The 24,647-nt window shown below is 42.7% G+C and overlaps 1 protein-coding gene across 1 annotated transcript; it reads left to right on the top strand.

Annotated features, from left to right (window-relative positions):
* Positions 1 to 4,538: 4,538 nt before the first annotated feature.
* On the top strand, positions 4,539 to 5,455 carry LOC149345879 (uncharacterized). The gene has a single exon (XM_089585307.1). The coding sequence runs from the start codon at positions 4,618 to 4,620 to the stop codon at positions 5,398 to 5,400; it is 783 nt and encodes a 260-aa protein (XP_089441433.1). The 5' UTR covers positions 4,539 to 4,617; the 3' UTR covers positions 5,401 to 5,455.
* The last annotated feature ends 19,192 nt before the right edge of the window (positions 5,456 to 24,647 follow it).

A 24,647-nucleotide genomic window follows, 5' to 3' on the forward strand; every position in this document is an offset into this window, starting at 1 on the left:
AATTCGTCCAATTCCCACAAACTGCCGCAAGAAGGACGAGGCTTTTTCTCACGCACGCGACTGAAAGCAAGCCGCACTGCAACCACGCCCAACAATACTGCGCAACCCTTGCGTTTTATATTTTGACACCTGCATGTCCAGTTAGTCCCTGTCATAGTGTTGCTTGCAGAAGTTTCTTTAAGCCGACGTGGTGGCTCAGTGGTTATAGTGCTCGGGTGCAGACGCGAAAGACGCGGATCCAATTTCGGCCGTAGTGTGCTGCGCGATACGAATGCACGCTGAACAACTCCAGGAGGTTGAAATTAATTGAAGCCCTGCACTATGGCGTCCCTCACTGCCTGAGTCGCTTTGGGATGTTAAACCCCCCAAAGCCAAACCTATTATTTTAGCATATTTGACCATTTCTACATCTGCATATTTCAGCTCGTGAATTGTAGAGCAGTATGAGTGGGCCGATGCCGTATGTACATATAATAGGCCAAGAAATCACCGCCATTCGAACGAGGCCAGAATGTGAATAGCGAAGCTTTTGGGAAGATTGCGCAGCTCCTAGAAATAGTAATGCATTTTCACACAGCCTTCCTTATTCTGCACGTCAACTAGCCTGTGCGGAATAAATAACCTCTGGCTCAGCCGACAGGCACGACATAGCAAGGAGGACACAGCACACGGCCTAGTTGTGTCCTCTTGTTACGCCGCATCTGTTGTGTTGTAGCCTCGAAATACTCGAACAAACTTGCCTAGGAAGAGTAGTCATAAGAAACAAATACATAAAGCATGGTGCTATTTGGCCAACCACATTTTACGCGACTAAAAAAATGTTATCATCCCCAAAACTAGCCATGGGCCTAAATTACCTGTAATAGTAGGACACACCATTCTATGGCAGTTAATGTTTGCAGAAGGTGAACTTTGGAAGTTTTTCTGGTGTTTAACATGGCATGGCTCGATCTTTACCCTGCAGCCTTTCTTTTCCATCTCGGTCCTCGGAATGCACCTGCATCAAGGAAGAGAGCGAGGCGCTTAAGCATTGCGATGGTGAGTGCACAGCCGTATGCCTCACAAGATCTTTTAGGTGGCAGTGCGGGGATAAGTGATATCGCTGCGTTGAAAGAGCACACACGCAGCATACACGACGTTTTTAACGGCGTTGGCAACGTATATTCAGTGCTTTCCACCCTTGAGCGCCGTTAGCACCTTCGTCATCCGCCAGCAAAAAACAGTGCATCCAAAAATCATTTCAGTTCCTTCAAATGTAGGCACGACTATCTGCACATTCTGACCTCTTGCTTAAGAGCGCTCCGTGCCAAAGCCAAGTGACTAGGTAACCAAATAATGTGCTTGACGCGGCCGTACGCCTTACAGCATAAGCATGAGACAACACTGGATTGTCCAGCTAAAAAAAAATAACGAAAAACTTACGGTTCGATTATAAACAGCGTTATCATGAGTGCAATTCCTCCGCCACCCTCACTCACCTCCTCAGTGTGGTTGTGCACGTCAAGGCCTCAAGTGTATCTAAATGTTTGGACAGTAACATCGCGGGACTACATTCACAATGCGACCTGCATCATACGCTACGCTGTGAAGGTTACGAAAAGAAGGCTCGATACAGACCGCCTCGCTTTCTATGCTGAAGGTACGATCACAAGATTCAACGAGCTGATTTGTGACATTAAAGCTGCAGCACTAGCCGCACATTGCTTATTACGCGAGAAAGAAGAGTGCTCGATCAGTAATTTGCCTTGTATTGGGAGTGGCACAAATGTCGCAGCTGCATGATGAAAATAAGCGCTGTAAGAAGATGCATTGGTGTCCCAATGCTTTATTATTTCTCTAGAAATTTAGATGACAGGGCATGATCGAGTCGTTGAGATCGGTGTGAAGAGAACAAAAACTTCGTATTGTTATCAGAAATTTTTAATTAAATGCCGTCTTACACTTCGTCGTGTGAGCCATTGCACCTCTTGTAGGAGCAGCCACTTCTGTCTCCTTTTACTTTGCTTGCCGAGTCGCTGCATGGGCAGTACACTGTTTTAAAGAGAAATGAGTCTTTCAGTGTAAATGCCTATAGGACGTCTATCGTGCCTTTCGCTCAAGTTTAATTTGATAAAAAAAGCGTTTGAAAAAGCCAGAAGCTAAAACACATTGGTGGGTTCTGCGTGCATTCGCGACTTATGAAATGAATAAAAGAATTGAAGGGACGGGCGTCTGTGAAAAATCACCAACCACGAAAGCAAGACTAGCAACTAAAACATTTTGTTTCGACAAATAAATGTCATAAAAAATAGTGTAAAGGGGGAGAGAGAAAAGAAGCGAAGGTGCCATAAGAAAAAATAAAAAGCGTTGAATTTACTTCTGCTTGTGAAATAAATTGAGTTTGTCACTGATAAAAAAATATTAAGTGCTAATAGCAATGATCAAAATGAAAATGTTATTCCCACTTTTCCGTACATTGAATTTTTTTCTTCAAATGCATAGTCGAAGCTGTACTCACAAGCCTCACGTTAGTTTAAAACAAACAAAGGCACATAAAATTTAAGAGATAAATTAGCAACGTACGCTTTGTGAATGAATGGTTTGTCAGAATCAACCGTAAAAATCAACCACAAAGGCCAGAAAAGTTCCCATGAAGATAGTGAGTTGAATGCAGTCTAGCGAAATACACACACATTACGGGTGCGTTTTCAGTGCAAACTCTTAGGGCCAAAGCTTACATCCTGGTTTCTTTTTAGAGGTGTTGGCTTACACGCCTTCCTCTCCGTAATATAATCCTTCGGTCCGATACGAAGAACATCCACACTGCTATCTGGCTTCAGGTGCCCGTGTACTATCGCACTAGAATTTCAGTAAAAGGAAAGAACAGTAGACGCTAGGAAGGGTATATCTCCCCAGCCCAAATTCCTAATATAAAGCTTTCGTTAGGACAGGAATGGACATGAGGTCCGCAAAATTATCTAACGGCCAGATGTTTTTCCATGGACGATATGCAACTTCGTGTGGTATCATATGACATAAAAATAAGCCATGCGCCGCTGTCGAATCGGTAAAAGCTGTCCGAATGTGCACTGAAGAATCCTTCTTCAAGACCTTTGGATAACATAAGTGCATCGCTGAGCAATTCCAATTTAAGCTTACTTCTGTTGATAACATCATGTTACACGAATAAATAACCTTGCTTGGTTTCACCTTTGAACATTGGTAACATGATGATATTATAAACAGACTCACAGAGCTTGTGGCTGTCGGCATTTGCTACTCTCTTTATTTTAATGCATCTAAGGACGTACAAAAAAACTATTTTTTGTTATACGGCTTTCGAAAATGGTACTGTAAAGGCCGGGGCCACCTTTGAGTGGAGCTGAAATCTGGGCTAGTTCGCACGTTTTCATGGTGCATCAGGAAAAGATGCTGTTTTAAATGCCCTTTTCACCCACACCTTACTCAGCAGTTAAACATAACTATAAACTGGTGGGCCAACATGTGCGCGAACAGTGCGTCAAAAACTGGAATTATAATAATAAACAATTATTAATATGCTGTCCGTCAATAAACCACTCCATCTTGCATCAACGATCAACGAAGCGCGAGACTTTCCCTCCAGCGGATGTCATTTGATTTGCGTCGCAGGAAATTTATAATAACGGATGTTTGTCCTTACAATAGTGTATCTGTTCTGTGCTATTGACAATATTTCTGCCATTTTTTACGTATTCGTTATGTCCATGTGCGATGCCAAACACAGTACTAATAAGAGGTGAAGTTCGCGCACATTCCCTTTCTTGTCGGTGCTTCCTCTCCCTTTAATCTTTAGTCCCTAAATAGAGCATGCCTGAAAAATCTAAGTTATGAAACAAAATAGACAGTTTTTTCGGCTTTGCTGACGTGGTATTGCAGGTCGTTTCCTATGGTAACAACAAAGAGGGGGGTATTCGCGTTACTCGAGGTGATGTAATGAATGTCTGGCAAGAGCCAACTTTAGGTCCGCGCTCTATTACAAATCTATCACTCGATCTGGTTCTTCGACTAGTATCGGCCTTCAGATGATAGGCCATCTTTTTACGCAGATGGCTTAGCGCAATACAGGACTTACAGAGGGCATTTTTTTTTTTTTGAAGAAACTTCAGGACCTTAGTAATATACGTGTCGGGGCTAGTTGGTGATGCATTTTCTTTTCTTCAAATTTAAACAGCGCTAACTTTTCAGACGAATACACAGATAGACATGACAGGACGGGCGCTGAAAAGTTAGCGCTGTTTAAATTTCAAGTAAAGAAAAAACTTCGCGACCCTTTAGTTTTGTTCTCTTTAAAGTAGTCAGCGTTTTCCGCACTGTTAATTCAAGCTATTTTGCCCACTCTCGATATGTTTTCAGAATGCACACAGCATTATAATGACAGTGGCATTGCCATCGGCGGCACCTGAAAATTTTTTTTGGCAGCAGCGACGACTTGGCAGCAGCGACGACCGACTGAGTGCAGCAACTTATCGTGTCTCTGCGTCTTTGCTGCAGGTTAGTGCCAAAGCTGTTTGAAATCTGTTGGTCTTTTCCATATCGTCGCTGCTGCCAAATTGTGAGCTTCTTGGCGTTTTTTGTGCAATAGGCCTTGAACGTGACATGGCGAAAGAAGTTGCTAAGCTTAAAGAGGAGCTGAAGGCTGAGTTAGTGAAAATTAAAGAAGACTTCAAACAGGAAATAAAAACTTCGCGAGAGTGCATTGAAAGGGATCTTCGAAACGAAATTAGAGAACTAAAGGCTGAACAACGTAACATGACAACGAGCCTTGAGTTTGCTCATGACTCTATGGAAGAGCTGAAACAAAAACTTGAGGCTGAAATCTCAAGGAACGCTAAACTCGAAAAAGAGAATGAAGCACTTAAGGTGAAGTGCATATCATTAGAAAAAAAACATGATGAAGCTATAAGACGCATTGTTCACATGGAGCAGTATTCTCGAAACATGAATATTGAAATCCAAGGTGTAGTAAAACAGGATGATGAGAATGTCCTGCAGATTGTTCAAGGGGTTGGAGAAGCAATCAAAGAGCCAATCAGTGAGGATGACATTGAATCCTGCCATCGAGTTCCAACAAGAGATGCTGACAAATCAAACATCATTGTCCAATTCAAATCTCGTTCAAAACGCGACAGCATACTTAGGAAAGGAAAAAAGGCCCGACTGACCAATGAGGATATTGGGATCAGTAATGCCGCCCCAGTATATATAAATGAGCACCTCTGCCCAGCCCTAAAGAGACTCCTGGGTATGACTGTAAAGCGGAAGTATGAGCACAAATGGAAGTCGGTGTGGACTCTGAATGGAAAAATTTTTGCTAAGCAAACAGAATCTTCTGATGTTGTTCAGATCACTTGTGAGGCTGACCTTGTGAAAATCGAGTGAGTCCTAGACAGCTTTAGCGCTTTAGTGCGTTATTGTTGCTTGTTAAATCGGTCAAGATGGATTGTCACAGCTTCGTCCTACCTGGGTGCATACGTCCTCAACCACCCTCTCTTCAAACAGTCTTGCACATTAATGCTCGTTCTGTACATGGTAAACAAGATGACATCACACATTTGTTAAGTCAATTTCCTTTTAAATATACCACCATAATGATCTCTGAGACCTGGTACTATGATGGCTGTGACATGCTCCATCTTGATGGATATGACAGATTCTTTAACAATCGCAAAGATAGACGAGGTGGTGGTGTAGCGCTCCATGTCCAAAGATGTAAAGATTGTGAATTACTGCCTGAATTTTGTGAAATTACCAATGATTATGAATGTTTGACTGTGAAGGCTGGGCTAGAGGTTATCACGGTCATGTATCGTCCACCGAAGGGAAACATGAAATCTTTTATGAAATATTTTGACCTCCTCCTAGAATATGTTCGAAGCAATAATTTTCAGCTAACATGCGGAGGTGACTTCAATATAAATACCCTCGATAATACTTCAACTGTCATTGATTTCACTATTCAACTTCAGTCGTTGGGATTCATAAGTGTTATCAATACACCGACTCGTGTTACTGTGTCTACTTCATCTGCTTTAGATTTGTTTATAACAAACTCAGAAACTTCTGTTTTTAGTGCTGGTACTATAGCATCGGATGTTAGTGATCATTGTCCCATCTTTATGTTCTATGACTCATTACCAAAACCTAAAAAACGTTCTGAACAAATAACCGTACAATATATGCCTCAGTGTGCTTTAGAGGCTTTCGAAATAGACATTAGTTTCCAAGACTGGTCTTCTGTGTATGACAAGTTAAATGTAAACGATGCATATGTACAATTTCTCGAGATATTTTCCACAATCTATTCCAAACACTTTCCTATCAAAACCTTTACTCCATCAAAGAAGATAAGAAAGCCGTGGGTAACAACCGACCACTTAAAGACTATAAAGAGAAAAAATACACTTTTTCACACTTTTCTAACAACGCGAAATCCTGATGCTTTGAAAAATTTCAAAGTGGTCAGAAACAAGCTGAATTCCGAGCTTCGGCGGGCAAAAGTTGTTTACTTTGAAAATCTCTTTGCAAGTATTGGTAAACAACAGCCGGCCGCCGCCTGGAAAGTAATCAATAATGTTCTGGGTAGAGACAGGAAGGATTTATTACCTGATAAAATAACTCACGAAGACCAGATAATTACCGGTCGAGGTCTTGCAGACTTTTTCAATAAGCACTTCATTGGAACTGCACTACAACACAAAAATTCCCAAATAAACGAAGATTTAAGTTGTTCATGCGCCGAAAGTATATTTCTTACACCAACAGATGAAGCAGAAGTTTATAGAACATTTATGTCACTAAAAAACAGCAAAGCCCTTGATATTGATAACCTCCAAATTAAGCCTATCAAGTATGTTATAGAATACCTAACACCAGTACTAACGTATATATTCAATCTTTCTCTTGAATCCGGGGAATTTCCAAATGCGATGAAAAAGTCCCGGGTGTCTGTTGTATACAAAGGAGGGGATAAAAACGTGCCAAAAAATTACCGCCCAATATCTATAATACCTACATTTGGAAAAGGATTCGAAAAGATATTATATGACCGCTTTAACAAATTCTTTGAAAAGTTCCACCTAATTTCTAATGCACAGTTTGGCTTCAGAAAAGGACGCTCTACTGAATTAGCATTATTAGAACTTAAGGAATACATAGTGAAAAATTTTGAAAAGAAACTAATAACTGTCAGCCTTTTCATCGACTTCAGTAAAGCTTTTGATTCTCTGGACCATGATATTCTAAGTCATAAGCTTTCAGCTTATGGTATCAGGGGTAAGCCTCTATCCTTATTACAGTCCTACTTAGCAAACAGGCAGCAATGCGTATATCTTGCCAACCATCAATCGTCATTTTTACCAATCATCAGAGGTGTACCGCAGGGTAGCGTGCTGGGCCCTTTATTATTCAATGTGTATATCAACAGTATTGTAAACATTGATAAGACCTTAAAATTCATTATATATGCTGATGATTGCACAGTACTATTCTCTGGTGTAGATGTAACGAAACTAATGATCAAATGTAACCAATTGCTTGATAGTCTTCAGAAGTGGTGTGGTGCTAATATACTCAAAATCAATCCTACAAAATCAAAAGTGATGGTATTTCGACCAAAAAACAAGGCTATCAGGTTTGAAGGTGTTATTACCTGTGCTGGTGAGAAAATTGAAATCGTTCATGAACACACCATACTTGGGGTAACATTTTCTTCTAACCTTACTTGGGATTCACACGTTCAAAAGTTAACTAATAGTCTCTCGTCAGTGACAGGCGCAATCTGCCGCTGCCGCACTTTTCTTCCTTGTAAAATAAAACTTCAGGTATATAATGCGCTATTTGCCTCACGCATCAATTACTGTTCTTTAGTTTGGCTCACAACTACTAAAACAAACATAGAGAAAATTTCACTGCTCCAAAAGAAAACCATTCGTCATATTGCGAATCTTGATTACTTAGGTCATACTCGACAAGCTCTCCAGGCGCATAATGTTGTAAGGATTCAAAATATGTACGAATTGCGAATTATGTTGTCATACTATTTCCCTTCCAGCTTCAGATCAATGGTAGAAGGTACCACACTGCTAAAAGAAAATAGCCATCCAGTAAACACACGCAACACAGACAAATGGCTAGTACCGTTTTTTCGAACAGACTACAGGCTACAGGCACTAGAATACAATCTTCCCACAATTCTCAACAAATACAAAGACACGAATAAATCTACCAAAGCTACACTACGTCATTATTTTGTAATGATGTAACATGATGTTCTTTCTCTTAGTTGAAAATTTCTCTCCAATTTTCCTCAGTTTGTTTAACAAATTTCTCGTTTAAAGCGTTAATAAAGTGTGTAAGATTTGCTGTCATTTATTGAGTTGATTGTATGTATATTTCCTTGCAGTTAGTGTTATTTGCCGAATTGATATTTTTGGTGTCCTCTTAATATAACTATATGTTCACTGCCTTTACTTGAATCCATGATACTCTTTTGTTTCCTTGTTGTATCAACTATTTGCTTCTCTATGTATATGAATATTCTTTTAATGTGTGCTGTTATGCCTTGTAACGGCTGGCTGGGGCCTCGTCAAGCTGTTTACGCACAGCTTTTAGCCCAGTCAGCCGACCAGAACCTTCTGGGAAATAAATTGAAATTGAAATTGAAATTGAAAGTGCTGATAAAATACAGTCGCTACGTTTTTATGCTTAATGTGTCCATTCATATGGTATCACTTTATGTTTAAGTCCTTTCGCGCTTTAAAACTATAGCTTGAAGCGGCCTGTCTAAGATAATTTCACTTTCATGGCTGTCAAGGCGGGGCAGATTTTACCGCCATGCCAGTAGTGGTGGCAGGGATTGCGGACGTCAACGTACACATTAAACCAAAGTTAAATGAAGGAAAGAGCGCAAAATACCGGGACGCGACACCAGTACACAGGACTGTGTAGTATGCTGCTTCCCTTTCTTTTGCGCTTTTTCCTTCACTTAACTTCAAGCGCCAACTAGCCAGCAAAAACAACACTGCAAGAAGCCAACTTCCCTGTAAACAAAAATTTGTTTGAATTTCTTCTCTCCTGTTTCTCAGCCGCAGCAGGGTATATGTTCATTTTACAAAGACATCGCAATTACTTCAATAAAAAATCAAGTCGATAAATGTCAAGAGACTTTACCTGTAGAGAACGGCAGTTCTGACGAATCGACGTACTTTTCACATCTGTTGTGATGATAAAGAAAAGGAGCAGCAGATCCGCAGAAAGGCCTTTATGATGGCTTTCGTGTCAATATTCGTTGCGTCATCTTCACCGCTACTAGTAACAAAACTTACGCAAGCGTGCTTTTAATCGCGCGTTTCCGGGGTAAGGATTTGCATAGCATCGACATTTTACAGTGGTATTGAAGAGGCCACATACACTGTGCTGCTCCCGTAAAAGCCGATTTGTGAATTCCTCCTCAGCTCCTCTTGTTGCCGCCCAGCAAGCAATGCGCATTGCAAGAAAGAAAGATCGTTGATTTAAAAAGCTTACATTCTGCTGGCTCGTGGAGATATTCCGGGCAACAGCTGGGGTACTCGGCACCAGACTTTGCAGTGCTTACTAAGGCACCAGCGGGGCTAGTCAAATCATTCGGGAAAGGACACCTGCCGAGTAAAGAAGAGGGTATTTTAGCTTTTTCTAAAGGCGCGCAATGGCATACAGTCTATAGCCAGAGCGGCCAGGGTCGTAGGTATTACCATAGGTTTCTTTTTTGGCGATACTTTTGCTTTAAAAATTTGATGCGTCTAAGCAGAAAGCCCTAAACTACGCAGTAAATGAAGCTAAGCACTCCAAACTACCGAGACAAGAGCCTCACTAGCTCCATATTTCAACTGATGTTTTCCTCCAGCACCACGTATTTAGTAGTTATCAGAAGAAGTACCATCTGGTGATTTTCAGAATCAAATGCCGCCAATGATTTTAGATAATAACTTACATGGTGTATTGTATTCTATTTCGGTGTTGGGAAAGTTAACGGATGCAACAATTTAAGACCTTAGAAGCTCACATAAAATATTGGTACTCTGTAAAAGTTGCAGTTTATTCACGGCGAGAAGTAGCGATTATAGTTTCACTATGCAGCTTGCCTCTCTTCGAACGTAACTTGGGCTCGTGTTCTACTCGCCCCTTAGTTACCCCCTTATTAGCTGTCCTCCAATGAGGATACAACTAAGGTGAAGACTTTCAAAAACAGTTCTTGTGTACTAAGAGATATGCACATCTTGAACTAGGCTGTAGTAGAGAACATTTCATTTTCTTGTGGTGTAATCGTCTTTCTGTTAAAGTCTGCTGGCACTGAATTTCGCGTGTAAGCCCAAACTCCCAATCAGGGCCACAGAACTGCATCTAGTCGGTCGTTACAAAGCTTTGTAAATGGCTTGGACATTCAGTGTCATACATTGATCAATTATGATTGTCCAGTTAATAAATTTCGTCACCAAATTGGCGAAGCCTTTACTGTAGATGCGTTTGATTTCAGTGAAACCAGATTTTAAGGCACAAAAGAGTGGTGTTATTTTCTAATCCCTTTCGTGCTGCTTAATTAGTCTGCCTGCTTTTATTCCCACATCTTCCCGCATTTCAGTACCCCAGGCATCTATAGTAGGCTGCTGGCGATGTCTTGTTGCGAAGAGCTGTGCAACACTGACACCATATTTCTTTCGCAAAGTTATACCATTGTACTTCGGTTGTGTTGCTCTCCTCGCTGTGTGTAACACCACAGCAGGATGACGCCGCCTGTTCATCCGGGCAAAAGTTCCAGAGTGAGTTCGTGCAGACGTCGATTCCTAGAAAAGAAAAGATTTCCATAAACGCACACCCCTTAAAAACTCAATGCCACCGGAGTGACTTCCTATTTGGCACTTGGAGAAAACTAAAACCGAGTTTATATAAGTAGATTGTTGTCACTAAGCCGCATATGCCAAAGTGAGATTGTTGGAAAGGCAAGATAACAGAAGATGTGGTTTCTTGTGTGCTCCAAGTAAGAGGACTGAAGTAATACTTTCTCTTTCATAAATTTGTCGTGGTAACTAATTTTATGCTCATCACCTGCCCGAACAGGTGGTAAGAATTTCTTGAGCGTCCCGTGAGCAGAGCCATTTTTTAAGAATCACTATATACTCCTGGCTGGGATGAATACCTTAAAAAATATGCGTCAAAAGGATCTCGGGAAGGAAGATTCTGAAACAATTATTAAAACCAAGCGTATTTCATCCTTATGTGGTGAAAATATGTAAAACAATTTGAAGGACTGAACTTACTAACATATGTTCAGGTGTATGGTAAGCAGTTTTTCGCAAGCGAAAGCAATGAGCTGTCATAATAACCAAGATTATTCGGACACTTGGTTCATTCTCAATAAAGTGGTCGCTGGAGCCTCCGTCTTCCTCGCTAAAGGAACTGCTGTCTCGGCGTGTTTGATTAGTGAAGGGTATAAGCGCCCGTGCATGCAAATCTCAGTAATGTGCTACATTTCGCCAAATACTCAACATGGCACTGGAAATAGGTAAAGCATTGAGGAAGAAGTTCAGTAGTAGTTGGCTCAGCACCTAAATCTAGATTCAGATGGGACTCTGATCAGCTAGGTATCATTGAGGGTGCGAGAAGTGGTAGAAATAATGGATAAGAAGGAAAATAATGAAAGAACAGGCCAAAAAAACAAACCCTGCGGCAGCGTTGGAGCAATACAATATAAAAATACATATTTCTAAGAGGCAATGGCACACAGGCATTTTTACTGCTTTATTACCTAACCTTGACAACTAAGTATTTTGCTTGAAAAAAAAAACATTTTGACCGGTCTCCAGTTCTTTTTTTTCTAGTGTTTTAAGTGTTATGTATAATGCAGTTATAATACACTTGAACAGGAACATTTGTAGACCCATGTAAAAGATAACACCCATTTGGTGGCGCACTTCTGTTAAGATCATTCAGTCGAGTGCATGCTTTCTGACCGGGAGGACTGCTCGTAGTATTCCATTTTATGTCGAAACGTTTCCTTCCTACCTCAGCGTTACCACTATTGAGCTGCACAGGTACCTTCTCGTTACTGGGACTTCAGTCAGCTTCTAAATTTTGGAGACGCATTACGCCGAACGCCTCTGTTATAACATTGACGCTGTCTTACGAATGTAGACGCCGACAAATACTGACTAGTTCTTAAAAAATGAGCAGACGGTAAAGCAGGCTACGCACTCATTATCTTGCAGTAGCACTGGCTACAGTGGGCACCTAAGTATTTTACGTGTTAAAGGCATTTTACCTGAAGGCTCCTACCACAAAAAAACCTCGGCCTAAATGTTTTCTACCTAAAGGCCTTTACCACGAAGACATTGACCATGAATGCATTCATTCTAAAGGCCTTTACCCTAAACACCTTTGACCTAAAGACTTTTGACCTGAAGGCTTTTGACCCAAGCGCCTTTATCCCTAACGCATTTACCCCGAAGACCTTTACCAGGTGTACCCTTCACCAAGGCCTTCATCAGCGTGAAGGTCGGCTAGGTGTACAAACCTGGCTGGCTGCCCATAACCCATTGCGCAAGTGGGGTGCCTGCCACAAAGCAGTCTTGAGGAATATGCATTGTAGGTACTAAGAGCTCCTGAAATCGAAAAATGCGCCTAGTAGTGCTAAAGTGCTAAAATTAATTCACTTGCAAGCATTTCATTTTCCGATGGACCGATGTGCTGTGAACATTGTTAGGTTCATCTTATGCAGCCACATTCTCGCTTGGAATGTTTTTCCGGAAAAAACTTAATGCCTTTGTGTACTCAGCTATAACTAATTTTCCGGTTCTTTAAATGAAATGACGTTAAGGCATTTAATATCCAGAAACAGCGCCGCGGTCAAGCGCTCCAGATGTTTCTGATGTTGAACTGATGACACCAGGTCAATCACGCTATCACTTGACGAACGTCCTCGTCTAAACCCGCAAATTACATCTGGGTATGTTTGGTAGCGCTCCAGATACCACTCAATTCGTGTAAGCACCATCCTTTCCATGAGTTTGCCCACGCAACTAGCCAACACGATTGGACGGTACGATGCAAGGTCAAGCGGTGATTTTCCAGGTTTAAGGACTCGAAGCCGACGACTTCATTTCCACGCATTCATAACTGTATCCGCGCTACATGATGAGTTGAAATGGTCCAAAAAAAAAACATGTCGAGCCTCCTGACCAAGGTTTGCAAGTGCAGAGTGCGTTACTCCATCGGTCTCCGGCGACGGTGACCGTCTGCAACCAGCCACGGCGGCGTCTAGCTCTTCCATGGAAAAAAGAAGGTCCATTCGCGAGTCCCTAGACCTGAGCACTTCGTAGCAATTCAGAGTTATGGATGGGATCGTGGGGCCTGCTATTCTTGCGCACACATTTTCACCAATCTCCGCTTCGCTACGTCCTTGGTGAAGTGCCTGAGACTTCAATGGGTGGAGCTGCTGAGGAGATGTTCGTAGACTACGCTCCAAATGCGCGAGAGAGGCTTTCGTGGATCCAGAGATTCTCAGAATGTCTTCCAACGGTCAGCCTGCAAGATATGAATTCTGTGCCGGATTTTCTTCTGCCTGCGCCTTGCATCCCTGAGGTCGAGCAGCGACTTTCTACGCCTGTATCTTCGTTCTGCCCTTCTTTGAAGTGATCACAGGCGCTGCAGCTCCATATCGAAGTCAGTGGACTTTGCCAATCTATTGAAGAAACATCTCGTGTTTTCCATAGCCAACTTGATGCACTCTGCGATACCAGTTGTAGTGTCTTCTCTGTTTGTAGTGGCAGGCATTTTCCATAAAGGTTTTTACCATATACCAGTCTATACCTTTCAAACGTTTGGCAGATGTGCATCCAGCGAGACCAGGAACAACAATATATGTGAGGATTTGGTCACTTCCATGCGTTTCTCCATCAGCAAACCACCGGACACGCCTAATAAGGCAGCGAGACAAAAACGCCAAGTCCAGCCAGCTGCTGTAAGACAGTCCTCGAATGTACGTTGGAGAACCGTCGCTAAGGCATTGTAGATCGTGGTAAGATGCGAAACGGACAAGACTTCTTCCCTTCAAATTCATTTGGATGCCTCCCCACATAGCGTGATGCTTTAAGTCTCCAGAGACGATCCAAAGGACAGGTGTTACAGCCAGCAAGTCCGTCACTCTGTTGGCGTCAAACCATGTTGTAGGAAACAAGTGCGCGCCCACAAGCGTAAACGCAAGGGTGCGTCTTTTCACCGTTAGACAGACGTACTGGTTATCGTTGTAAGGGGGAACCATATGGTGCACATACGAAGGTAGACGATGACTTTGCTGTTCCCCCTGTGCGTGGAGGACTCACACGCTTCATTCGGGTGGGCTTTTGTAGATTGGGCTCAAGAATCACAAGGATTAGAAATGTGTATTTGTAGACGTATTCTCGAATGTCTGAAATGCGGGAATGAAGCCCATGGGGTTTCACTGGAAAATGAATGCTTCTCTGTCTTAGCTTTGAAATAGTAACACTAGAAGAGCCATTTTGCCTGCCACTGTAAAGCAGCAATGGACTGGGTGAAGCGCGTCAGTGAGTGCAAGGCATTCCGCGTTGCTGAAGAGTGAAGGCTAGACAGCATCACACGCTTGGCATTCATAAGGGACCTCAAGATGGCGATCACCTGAACCTCCTCAGCTAGAGCTGGATCTCGGGCTTGGGCTCGCTCAGCTGTAGGCGTAGGACAGTGGGAACGTGCCGCCTACTCAGACACCGAGGCCGAGTGTGGCTTTGGAAGTGGTGGCCATGTCACCTCTGAAGCTCTAGTTCCGGCTTCGCCCGTCACCGGGCTTACATCACTCGGTGGAGGGGAAGCGCAAGTAGCACGAGTGATGGGGGCTTCCCTGCCACTGTCAGACGGTTATTTTGCAGATCTTCGGCGACGAAAGCGACGCCGACACGCCGTGGCTGCGGCCTCTCTGCGCGTTGAATGGTCTCGAACCATTTGCTTTAACACCGCCCGTTCTTTCTTCAGGCGGGGACAGACTTTTGAAGAAGCGTCATGAGGGCCACGGCAGTTGGCGCACTTCAAGGCAGAAGCACGGCAAATGTCACCGCTGTCTGACTCAGAGCAACACGGGCACGCTATGGTGTTATTGCATACACCACTTGCATGACCAATGTTCATGCACTTTCGGCACTGAAGCGGTTTCGGGACGAATGAGGGAACTGCATGTCGAAAGTGCCCATCCTTCACATGCGATGGAATGCAGGTGCCCTTAAAGGTGAGCTTGACATATCTCGACTTGCCAAGGCGCTGAACTTTGGTTATTTCGACGCTGTTCGCCGCTGGTTTTACGAGTATCGGCAGGTCGGAGTCAGAGATGGTCGCATCGACGTCGTAAATGACTCCAGCGGTTGTGCCATTCTTTTCAAGAACAAGAGAGCGGACGGGGATGTCTCCGATCTTCTTAACGGTGGCTAGAGTCTTCAAGGCGCTCCACTCCGTCACATCGATGGCAAGGAGGTTCTTTCAGCTGTTGGTGCTGACGTCTTTGTTCACTCCAGGGATGCGAGCCTCGAAGAATACCGACGTAGCTTGCCTGTTCAGCAGGTTGAGGTTGTCGGTGGACGTTTCAGGCGCAAACAGGACCTTATGTGCCGATCCACCACGCGTCGTGATGACGGTAGATGAGGTGAGTCCCCATTCTTACACAGTCTCCTCTAGGCTTTCTTGGTCATCACCACGACGAAACCGTCGTTCGACCAGTAGTCTTCGCTTAGAGCTGACTACAGCACGTTGGCCTGGTTGCTTGCTTCACTCGATTCGTAGAAGCGCTTCCTCTGGACGGCTGCCGGTGAGCCACCAGGTTCTAGAGGAAGCCTGACGTCCTCCACTTCCACCGTCGTCACGAAGAGGGAGTGGCGCCCCCCTGATTGTACAAAAAACGAATAAACTTCAGAGGCAGAGAGATAGCGTTGTTGTTGTTGTTCGCCTCGTAGAATGGCGCATACCCACACAGGGGGATCGGCCAAGATGATGATGATGATGTCCTCGGGCTGAATGATCGGCCAAGAAGAGGCGTTCTGGTCTCGAACGACTTCGTCTTCCTCCTCCCTCAACCCCAAATTTGTACAGATTCCTATATAATAAAACCTTCATTAGAAAGATTTTTGCAGCACAATGCGGTGTGTGTCGGTACATTACTGCATACAAAACACCGTTTAGAAGTTTGGTTCGTATTAAGGCATTTGTTTACCACTTTAGTCGATCTGTTAGCTAGATCAGCCTGGTGATCCTTCATCAACCACAAGGTGGTTCCAGCTTGGGCAGCGCTACGATGGGCAATCGAACTTCGCGTAATTATTTCCAGAAACATTCCCTCCGCTACTGAAGAATTATGTTTGGTTAGACAGAAAAGAAAGAACAGAGAACAAGTGGACGTCAGAAGGCGGTTTGCTAGTAGCGGTAGCACAATCCATCACATTTAACTGACCCAAATCCAGATCCTCTTAAGACCTGCCTCGTGTATTTTTTCGTCACTAAAGTTTTTCGTTATCTCGCTCTCACCGATGTTTCTGAGCCCTATTAGACACCACATTGTTGCTAAAACTCGTGTTTAGATGAGAGCTGCGTATTCCATGTATTCCAAAAATTACCTACATGTCTAAGTTCAGACAATGTGTTTCCCAGATTCGTATACAGCGCAGTTCGCAAAGGCTCTGCCATTCAGTTTTGAAAATATTCTCACCTACCTTTAGCAACGCTGGTGTACAACCTTTTCCAAGTTTCCACTGTCCCTGAAAAAGGCAAGGCATGAAATGTTCCTGAATGCGTATACGCGTTTCTGTTCATCGGGTAACATACTACTAACAAATATTCTAGCCGAAATACTGCCACATGAGCAAACCGAAAGTGTGCCTTTTCTTGTCTGCAGCTTTAATTGCTAGCGGGATGTTCAGTCGTTTCACGTCTTCTTGTAGCTGCGTAAATTTATCGCTTCAGCAATATCGCGTGGCTCGCGGCTCGTATTGGGTGTGACGTGTCCGAGTTGTCAGTCAGGGGAGATTCGTCATCAGTCAGAGAGGTGATTCGTCGCCATAAGAACTCGAATAAGAATTTAAGATGACGTGCAGGTCTGGAGCTTCAGGTGTGTGCAGCCTTGGAAGAGCTTCAAACTACGAGCTCGCGATGCTGGGAAAATTAAATAGTACTGCAAGTATGCGGTGGAAGACGAAAACTCTTTCATTAGCAGCCTTAGTTCCGACGGCCAGGCAATCGATGCCAAGCCGGAGCACGGCTCGCTGTGGAAGGCAGTCTGACTGGCCTGTCTCCTGCGTCCGGCACCTTTGGCTTAGCTGGCGCACTCTTCCTAATCTTTTATGCAGGTACTCGTTGGTTTACGGACCGCAGAGAGGACCAAAAGCAAAGATGAGAAAGGGCATGTAGGCTAAAGCCAAATGTGCCGGACAGAGGCGAGACTAGCTACGCTGATGCCACTTGACCGTCCGAGTATCAGTTCAAGGCCAACCTGTTTGATATTGCTGCTCCTGTTCGGCAGAATCTATGAAAGGTGCTCATAATTTCAGTTCAAGCGTTATGGTTACCACTCTCATTCATCGCTAATATATAGAAATGGGTTTGAGGAAATACCTATTCCTAAATTTACCAGGATAATCTTTTTCTTCTGATCACATTTTAGAGTGTACAAAAGATTATCAACTTTAGTAGGAAAGATAGAAGTTGGCCTCGCAGCCGGAACAATCCTGATTTGTCTCTATTTTAGGCTTTCGGTTGCGGCGTGTTTTTTTATTTTGGTTAGTCTTTGTGAAGATTTACTTCGTTGTGCGATATTTAGGAGTTCTCATAAGCAGCATTGATATGTGCCGTATGTTGGGATACTGTATTATTGTAAGAAGCGGGCTCATGATAGGCAGTTTTTTTTCTTTCTAATACATCTGGAATCCTGAATATTCTGACGATACCGATGTAAACGCTGATAGTATCCAAGCTCGGAGAAGTTGTGACCACCTTTATTACGTTTTATAAAGAAACTGCACTAGCGGATGTGGCTACGGGCTCTCTGGACCCTATGAATAAAAGGAAAACATAAATTACGATTCACCACCGAGAATCCTCAGAAACTCGTAGTCACGTGACCAAGGTGTCAAAACGCAATGTAGATTTTCCTATATGTGTTGTAGCGAGAAAAGATCCGTATTTTATGGTTACAGTTGTTTCTGCTAGAAAAAAAACTAATTACGGATGGATGCCTGGCTATTTAGTGTAGAACTAGCAATCATGCCGGCTGCAGTGAGAAAAGGAAAGCGCGCAATGGAGTCAAAGCTTCCGGAAGCCTAATATTTTCGTCTGAAATAGCCATCAATACGCTCAGAGACCGAATGGGAAAATTTACTGAATTCAACATTTCTTTTAGTACTAATGCGCTGGGGTGACTTAGTGGTTATGGCTCTTGACTGCCGACCCAAAAGACGCGGGTTCGATCCCGGAAGCAGCTGTCGAATTTCGATGCAGGCGAAACTCTAGAGGCTCGTGTACTGTCCGATGTCAGTGCGCGTTAAATACCCAGGTGATCTAATTTCCGGAGGCCTTCACTACGGCGTATCTCATAGCCCGAGTCGCTGTGGCACGTCAAATCCCCATAAACAATAAACCTAAACTGAACGAGCGGTGAACGGTTATTATGCTCGGAAACCTGTGGCCACGAACAAAACAGTTTCGATTACTGCAAAATATACTGAGAACGTAATAATAAATATAATAGATTCATACGTCCTAATCTTTAAATATAATTTCCTCGGTTATTTTAACGCCTTATTCTTAGTACTGCATGGAAAAATTACTTGCTATTTTCTAATGAAGTTTCTATTTACCTTAAGCACTTGCTGATTCACAAGATTTCATAAAATATTTGATCCGTAAAATTCCTGAAACTCGTTCGCTCACAGAAATATTTTTTGAAAGTTATGAGTGTAAAATCTCGTTCAGAATGACTTCCCCACAGCGGAACAATTCTTGGATTCCGGGCAGCACTTGCAAAAAAGGCTTGGCACATCGCCAGTTTTCTAGTGCCGCCTGCAATCCAGTACGTATGTAAATGATATTGTATACGAAGAATGAGTTTGATTCGAAATCTGTGGATGCTGCAGAGTTGATATCTGATAGTTTACTCCCTGAAAAAGAGAATGCAGCCACTTCTAGTCCGATGAGGAGCAGGATGCTTACCTGTGAATTTACCAGCGTGGTGAGTCTTTGAAGTGTAATCGTAATCTATAGAAAAAAAAGAATTTTAGACCATGTATTATTATTTGGACAGCTCATACGTTGCTTTAGTCCAGGTAATCATGACAAAATTTGTTTTACAACCAATAAGATTCTACAGAAATGGCGCCGAAAGCAGGAGTGGCCATGGAGCTTAATTTGTGCAGGCATAAATCACTAAAGGCCTTGCTGGGTAGTGATTCAATGAGAAATGCGCAACGATCTGTAACAGGTATATAAAAACTAATGTGAAGCCATTATATTTAATCGCACAATAGCCCCCTCCCCCACCCCAGCGTTCATACCTTGACGTGGCAAAACTACTTGGTCATCCCTTCGAAGAAATCAGCAATTTTTCACCGCGAGAAAATCCCTTTCTAAAAGGTACGCTATGGATTAGAAATTGAGAAAGCAAGATGAAGGCGGAATATACTCTTAAAATACAGGAACGGAAAGTTTCGAAAAACAGCGACAACGTTGCACGCCCCTAGGCGAGCAGCAATACCTTCCGAGCATTGTTTGTAATTCAGAGAGCCACTTGCTATAATTCCGAATTTGTAACGTCTATAAGTGGTGGCGCGTAAAGTTTTCTAGCTTAAAAATGGATGGCTTCCAAGAATATTTAGCATCTTTTATGGGTGGCAGAAATCTATTCATGAATACAGACCGACTATGCCAGAGCGTAACAGATCTGAATTTGGAGTACTGCAGCGAAGGAAGCATAATTTGTAAGCGTCGGTCTCACATTCTTTTTCTTTTCTTTCTCTGCCATTCTTGCCGTTCGCAACAGCGTATACCACCAAAAATGAGCTAGCAAGTGCCAGGGAGCATAAGGCGGAAAAAATCAGAACAATACAAGAAACGGGCCCACTCTCTTGATATTCCCAGTCTAAGGGCAGGCTATTCAGACTTCATTCAGACTTAGCATGGAACCACCATATTAACCTTATGCTTGCATCTGCTAATCGGTCATTAGGTCTCTTAAAACATAACCTAAAGCATCCTCCTCCTCACCTCCGTGCTCATGCCTATACCACTCTAATTCGACCTAAAATTGAATATGCCTCGGCTATTTGGGACCCTTACCAATCTTACCTAATAAATAACATTGAATCATTGCAGAACCGCGCCGTTCGTTTTATTTACTCCGATTATTCACGTAACACCAGCGTCACAGCCTTAAAGAAACGCGCAGGTCTCCAGGATTTATGTCTCCGCCGTAAAATTGCACGACTGTCACTTTTTCATAAACTTTATCATCATCCATCACTTCATAACGACTTTTTTTCTTTGCCTACTTCGATTTTTGACCGCCGCGATCATCCCTTTAAAGTTAGACGTTTCACGTGCAGAACATTTATCTATGCGCATTCATTCTTACCACGCACAATATCTGACTGGAACACTCTGCCTTCACACATCGCAACCACCACTGATCCTGATAAATATTTTAAACTTATATCTTCAATAACTACTGCTTAACTCTTCGCACACATTGTTATTTTATTTGTTCATGGCTTCCTTTTTTGCAGGGTTTGTTACTAAAAAGATTCATTGTATTAGTGTTCTGTTTGTATAATTTTATTAATGCAGTAATCTTCGTTCTTTGCCGCGCTGCCATTCTTTTGATTCTTTTGCTTACTTATATGTCATGCAAAGTGTCTTATTTGTGCTTTCGATTGATTCTTTTGCTTATTTATTTCATCCAGTGTGTCTTATTTGTGCTTTTGTTGTTTGTTTTATATTTGTGGTTTTTCTTTTGTTCTGTTCAATTGCCTGTGCCCCCCCCCCCCCTATGTAATACCCTCTCGAGGGCCTTTAGGGGTATTCTGTATAAATACAAAATAAATAAGGACTTAATATTTTTGAGTGTCGCCTAAAACGAAATTTGGTAAAAAAAAGTTTACAGCATATCGACCAACACCGATCTGTGAAGAAAAAATGCGGTGGTGGTGCTGTAGCCCTTTGCTTTAACAGTTAAGTAATGGCTCGTAAGACTGTATCTAAACAAAAGTTTTGAAAGTAATTTTCTGATTACGCAGTGCAGCTTTGAGGTCGCCCCTTTCATTAAAAAAGACGAGTGCGTTGTAGAGCACAGCGTGAAAGTATGGGACGTTATTTCAACGTAGATTTTTTTTAAAACGGCCATAATAAGTGGCTCCCGGAGCAACACCTGTTGGAGGTACAGATACGGAGCACGGAACACGAACACGTTTGCAAACAAAACATTCAAGCATTTTTTCCGTATATCCCTTCCGTCTCTGGAGGTGGCTGATCATTAGCAACTGGAGATTTAGAGGGTGCTTTTACGATAAGCATGAAAAAGTTTGCAGTGCCCTTTAGAAGTTGACATCTTTTTAACACATCATGATTAATGTGTCTTGCGAACAGCCACTCTATAAATTGGGTGCTTCTATGCGTTGCCCAACTTTTTTCTGGAACCCGACGTGCTTGATCGTGTACTGCAATTCTTTATCAATACAGTCGTTGTGCGCACAGACACCCTACAGAGCTTTAATTTAGATTCTGTTCTAAAAACCGTACGACAACTGAACGAAGGCTAAGCGTGATGCAGGTGACCACGGTGTAGGTGATACCTCCACATGCATCCGAATCCCGCCAGCACCCCGCATATTTGTAAATTTAATGGTGGTGTATTCTCAAAACAATGTAATAACGGTTTTCTATCCCAAGATAAATTTTGCAGCCTTATATACAGGCACCGAGCTAAAATTACCAAAAAGCACCCACGCTTTACTAGTTTATATTATTGAATGCTGAAGAAATGAAAGTAAGTAAAACTACATACTGAATGAAAGGCGAAAAAAATTACTTCGCTCACTGCGAAATGCATTCTCTTCTACTTAGCTGCAACGCAGAGATGTTTTTGAGAACCGCAGTATTGCCTTTTCACACAAGCCTGATTTGAATATCTTTTTTCCAGTACACCTTGAGGCTTTTAACGTTTGTTTCAGGAAATACAAAATGTGACAAAGACTCTCAGTTCATGATTAAATTACACTGACTTTTGGTGAGCTCAGCCTTGTAGTGGGTCGGTATTCCCTATGTGATGAAAATGTAAATAATACTTCTTGCTTCAAAATCGCGGTCATCTATTTTTGCGAAGTATGTTATTCACCATATTATAGTAATGAATGCTATAGTGGAAGGATATCAAGCAGAGAGGTATGTCTTGTATCTCCGAATTCATGTGCTTCACCTTCGTTTTGGCCTGTAGAAGTCAGTTTGCTGAACATGCGCTGAAAAATGCTCGAGTGCATTTGGAATGGCATGCAGAGGTCTATAGGATATGCGGAACATAAATACTTTATTACGAGTTGTGCTTTATAAAGTATACTCATGACAGTTGCATGCAGAATACTCACACGTGCTACCATCTTTGTTTCTGGGCCAACAGCAGAGTGGAAACTCAAGGTTACGTCCAGAAGAGGGGCCAACGCATCTAAGGAAAATAAAGTTCATATCTAAAGCAACATTTTGCGGCAATATTCCTACATAATAAGTTATATAGTTGTCATTTACACCCCCGCCCCCCAAGTGGGCATACAATAATATTAAACCCTTTTATTTCAATGAAATGGCTCACCAAAAGCACATTAGAAATTATGCGAAAGCATGTAACACCATCCATGACTCTATGCTCCCAGTATGTAAGCTCGTCTATGTCGCTAGGCAGGCGGCATGTGCGTCTTCACTTTAAAACTTTTACCTTCCCCAGGAAGGCAATGGGAAGTCTCCTATAGACTTTGAATAGGCAGCCCGGAATCAAGAAAGAGGGTCATGCATGCCTCTCTAAACAGTTCACCTCTCGGGCGAATGCAAGGAGGCGTTAACGTTTCTCCAGAGTACTTCCTAACGGCGGGTTTGTGCGCGTAAATTATCCGCTTGAGTTGGAGTATGACCAAAGGTCAGGTAAATCGATTGTGATGGATGGTCCAAAATAAACAGTTCTTTCATTTCTGGTAAGGTTCTATCTAGCAGCTATTTTATTACCGGTGGGATTGGTAGTTCCTTAAAACTACTGCCTTCATATTTATCATTTTGATGACGTCGGTTTCAGAAGAGATCTGTGTATTCTTAGCTACTTTGACAATGTTACCCATTATCGTTACGACATATCTCTGCTTTTCTTTTAGCAGGTACTGTACATCTAATTCCTGCCAATGCTCAGTTTCCACTTTCAGGCTACCTCCGTCTTTTGGAGGATGTCCGCAGGCTTGTAACTTATGTTTTGTAATTTGTAAAGTGGCAGACATAATTAATTTATCATTTCGTTGTCACTAGTTGTATACACACCTGTAAGAACAGCATCATCATCATCATCAGCCTGACTACACCCACTGCAGGGCAAAGGTCTCTCCCATGTTTCTTCAATTAACCCTGTCCTTTGCCAGTTGCGGCCACTGTTTCCCCGCAATCTTCTTAACCTCATCCGCCCACCTAACTTTCTGCCGTCCCCTGCTACGTTTGCCTTCTCTTGGAATCCACTCCGTCACCCTTGTGGACCAGCGGTTATCTTGCCTTCGCATTACATGCCCTGCCCAAGCCCATTTGTTCCTCTTGATTTCGACTAGGATGTCATTAAACCGCGTTTGTTCCCTTCACCCACTCCGCCCTCTTCTGGATGGATGGATAGGAGCGTCCCCTTTGAAACGTGGGGGTGGCAATTCCCACCATGATCAGCTTTTCTTTCTTTACTATTTTTTTGTTTACTGTGTTCGCAATTCTCATTAAGATTCTCCATCATCTTTACCTACGGTTTCCTACAATTGTAACCTTATGCTACATCTCTGCTTTTCAGCCTCCAATCCTCCAATCGCTTTTTGCTAACTTCCACTGCAGATTTATTTACATGACCATTGTTATATTCAAACCCTAGGGCCTCAGGAAGAGTGACTGTGCCTGCATCGACATCCGGATGGATACCATCACATTTGATTATGAGGTTTACAATTGTTTCCACAGATCTACCACACACTGCACATGTGTCATCTTCTTCGTTAAATTTCTTTTTGTAGCTGCGCGTTCTAAGACACCCTGATCTAGCTTCAAAAAGTAGGGCACTGCCTCTTGAGTTATCATAGAAAAATTCTTTCCTGATCTGCCTTTTCCAGTATCGATATAGTTCTACACTATGTTTCTTTTCCATTGAATTCATCCAATTTTTAACTTCCGCGTTTTTAACCTGTCGTTTAATGCTCTTTCTTTCTCCGTCCTCATGACCGGCACACTTACTGGTTAGTTTTCTAGTTCTTTTCCGCCACTGTGAGTCAACGCTCTTTCTGTATAAATATTTAAATACCTTAGCTGCCCACCTGTTATCGTCCAATTTCCTCAGGCGT

Source organism: Amblyomma mixtum, chromosome 4, assembly GCF_055824585.1.
Source record: "Amblyomma mixtum isolate Tamu chromosome 4, ASM5582458v1, whole genome shotgun sequence".
Classification (NCBI taxonomy): Eukaryota; Metazoa; Arthropoda; class Arachnida; order Ixodida; family Ixodidae; genus Amblyomma; species Amblyomma mixtum.